Source organism: Rana temporaria, chromosome 3 (genome assembly GCF_905171775.1).
Source record: "Rana temporaria chromosome 3, aRanTem1.1, whole genome shotgun sequence".
NCBI lineage: Eukaryota > Metazoa > Chordata > Amphibia > Anura > Ranidae > Rana > Rana temporaria.
Window position 1 is genome coordinate 280,013,414 of NC_053491.1, and position 3,412 is coordinate 280,016,825.

General features: G+C 47.6%; 1 protein-coding gene across 1 annotated transcript in view; it reads left to right on the plus strand.

Moving 5' to 3' along the window:
• Positions 1 to 309: 309 nt before the first annotated feature.
• Positions 310 to 3,412, plus strand: part of LOC120930453 — a 62,857-nt gene continuing 59,754 nt past the window's right edge. The window contains exons 1-3 of the mRNA XM_040341638.1: positions 310 to 460; positions 555 to 720; positions 806 to 1,037. Of these exons, the coding sequence (XP_040197572.1) occupies positions 357 to 460; positions 555 to 720; positions 806 to 1,037 (502 nt within the window). The 5' untranslated portion in view covers positions 310 to 356. The remainder of the gene's footprint in view (positions 461 to 554; positions 721 to 805; positions 1,038 to 3,412) is intronic.

Genomic DNA, 3,412 nt, shown 5'->3' on the forward strand with positions numbered 1-3,412 from the left:
GAATTGCCCGCACTTACGCCGCCAAAGTTACACTACGCCGCTGTAACTTACGGTGCAAATTCTTTCAGGATACAGAAAATACGCTGTAAGTTACGGCGGCGTAGTGTATCAGACATACGCTACGCTGGATGGAAAGATGCGCCAGGGTACGTGGATCTGGCCAATGATGTTTAATATTGTGAATAGGCAAGGGCATGCTGACTCATCCACAGACTATGGAGTCCTATTAGTTATAGTTTTTTTTTCTTATCCACTACTTAAAATCTTAACTCAAATTATTTTTCAATGTGTTTTTACAGGATTGGAAATTAACAGAAGGCGGAGTTCTCTGAGAGACCGTTTTCGCAGAGATTTGAATGATGAGGCAGAGTGTGCGAGCGGTTCCGGAGCTACCACCAAGAAAAAAATCGATCTACATTGAAATGTTGTTCTTCCTAAGGAAAGTCATGGACGTTAGATCGTAAGTGACATTTGGATGTTCCATCTAGAAAGTGAAAAAGTAGGTATCCATATAGTAAGGTTTTGAGACCAAATGTTCTTCCTTTTTATTGTAGTACATCATCAAACGTCTCAGAGTGTGAGGAGAACACTGATGAGACAGAGGCAGTGCAGGGAGTTGAGCATGCCACACAAGAGGGAGAAGGCCAGTCCCAGTCTGTTGATGCGGATGAGACAGACCGTCCAAGTGCACGTCCAAGCTCTTCACAAAGATCCGTGAATGTAAGCATACTATTGATTACTAATCTTTATCTCATGTACACCATGGCATCATTGCATTTCTCAATCGGCATATTATTCTCTACAGGTTAGTCATGACAGGCCAACAACATCACGATCCTCGCGGCGTGGCAAAAAGCCAAAAAATACAGAGATGGACAAAGCCATGAAGTCCTTCATGGACGAGATGACCTTCTTTAAAAGACAGGAGAGTAAGAATCCATTCTGTGATCCAAACAACTCAAATGTGTCCTTCCTGAGGACTATTTATCACACACTTCAAAAAGTACCAGCAGAGAGGCAGATGGAGATACATATGGGTATATTTAATTATGTGGGGGGATGTATTAGAACTGTCGAGTCAGGAATGCCATTGCCCACTATTAGTCAGTATGAACCCCATACTGTCAATATTCCTATGAGCCCCCTTGCCTTCTGGCCCATCCATATCTACCGCCCTATCCACAGACCCCTGTGCGTTCGTACAGCTCAATGCACAATACCCAGAGGCCTCCTTATGCTTCCTCTTCTGCTCATTCCTCACAGGTAGGGATGAGCTTCGAGTTCGAGTCGAACTCATGTTCGACTCGAACATTGCCTGTTCGCCTGTTCGGCGAACAACGAACAATTAGGGGTGTTCACGGCAAATTCAAAAAGCCGCGGAACACCCTGTTAAAGTCTATAGAAGAAATCTAAAGTGTTAATTTTAAAGGCTAATATGCAATTTATTGTCCTAAAAAGTGTTTGGGGACCTGGGTCCTGTCCCAGGAAACAATGCAAAAAAAGTTTTAAAAATGGCCGTTTTTTCAGGAGCAGTGAATTTAATAATGCTAAAAGTGAAACAATAAAAGTGTAATATTACTTTAAATTTCGTACCTAGGGGGGGTGTAAAGTCAGCATGTGAAAAAGCGCATGTTTCCCGTACATAGAACTGTCCCTGCACAAAGTGTCATTTCTGAAAGAAAAAAAGGCATTTAAAACCGGCTTTGCGGCTTTAATGAATTGTCGGCTCTGGCAATTCAGAGATGATTCATTCATAAAAGAAAAAAAAAAGCTGGGGGTCCCCCCAAATTCCATTAACAGGCCCTTCAGGTCTGATATGGATATTAAGGGGAACCCCGCGGTCAATTTTAAAAAAAAATGACGTGGGGTTCCCCCCAAATATCCATACCAGACCCTTATCCGAGCATGTTAACCTTGCCGGCCGCAGAAAAGAGGGGGACAGAGTGTGGCCCCCCTCTGCTGAACCGCACCAGGCCACATGCCCTCAACATGGGGAGGATGTCCCCATGTTGATGGGGACAAGGGCCTCATCCCCACAACCCTTGCCCGGTGGTTGTGGGGGTCTGCAGGCGGGGGGCTTATCAGAATCTGGAAGACCCCTTTAACAAAGGGGACCCCCAGATCCTGGCCCCCCCCCTATGTGAATTGGTAATGGGGTACACTGTACCTCTACCATTTCACGAAGGAAGTGTAAATAGTTTAAAAAAAACACAGACACCGTAGAAAAAAATCCTTTATTAATAAAAAAAAAATCCAGCATTGTGAATCCACACTCGGCCCGGGCCTCACTCCAACGTGGTCTTCTATCCAGCGATGGATGATCTCTCCAGCGACGGATGATCAGCGGTCCGGTCCAGCTATGAGAAGATCCATCCGTCCAGAGCGCAGCAGGCAAGCTCCTCTCTCCGCTGGACACAGCCCAGCGGAATGACGCGCTGGAGCTGTGACATTTCTTATATCGGGGAATCGGCCACCCGTCACGTGACCCCGCCCCCTCTGACGCACCCTTGTACGTCACTGGGAAAGACCGGGCTTTCCCAGTGACGTACGAGGGTGCGTCAGAGGGGGTGGGGTCACGTGACGGGTGGCCGCTTCCCCTATATAAGAAATGTCACAGCTCCAGCGCGTCATTCCGCTGGGCTGTGTCCAGCGGAGAGTGGAGCTCGCCTGCTGCGCTCTGGACAGATGGATCTTCTCATCGCTGGACCGGACCGCTGATCACCCGTCCGTCGCTGGAGAGATCATCCGTCGCAGGATAGAAGACAACGTTGGAGCGGGGCCCGGGCCGAGAGTGGATTCACATCGCTGGATTTTTTTTTTTTATTAATAAAGATTTTTTTTCTACGGTGTCTGTGTGTTTTTTTTAACTATTTACACTTCCTTCGTGAAATGGTAGAGGTACAGTGTACCCCATTACCAATTCACATAGGGGGGGCAGGATCTGGGGGTCCCCTTTGTTAAAGGGGTCTTCCAGATTCTGATAAGCCCCCCGCCCGCAGACCCCCACAACCACCGGGCAAGGGTTGTGGGGATGAGGCCCTTGTCCCCATCAACATGGGGACATCCTCCCCATGTTGAGGGCATGTGGCCTGGTGCGGTTCAGGAGAGGGAGGGGCCGCACTCTGTCCCCCCCTCTTTTCTGCGGCCGGCCAGGTTAACGTGCTCGGATAAGGGTCTGGTGTGGATTTTTGGGGGAACTCCACGCCATTTTTTTTTAAAATTTGGGGTGGAGTTCCCCTTAAAATCCACACCAGACCTGAAGTGTCTGGTATGGATATTTGGGGGGAACCCCACGTCATTTTTTTTAAATTGATGGCGGTTTTCCCCTTAATATCCATATCAGACCTGAAGGGCCTGTTAATGGAATTTGGGGGGACCCCCAGCTTTTATTTTTTTTTATTTTTATGAATGA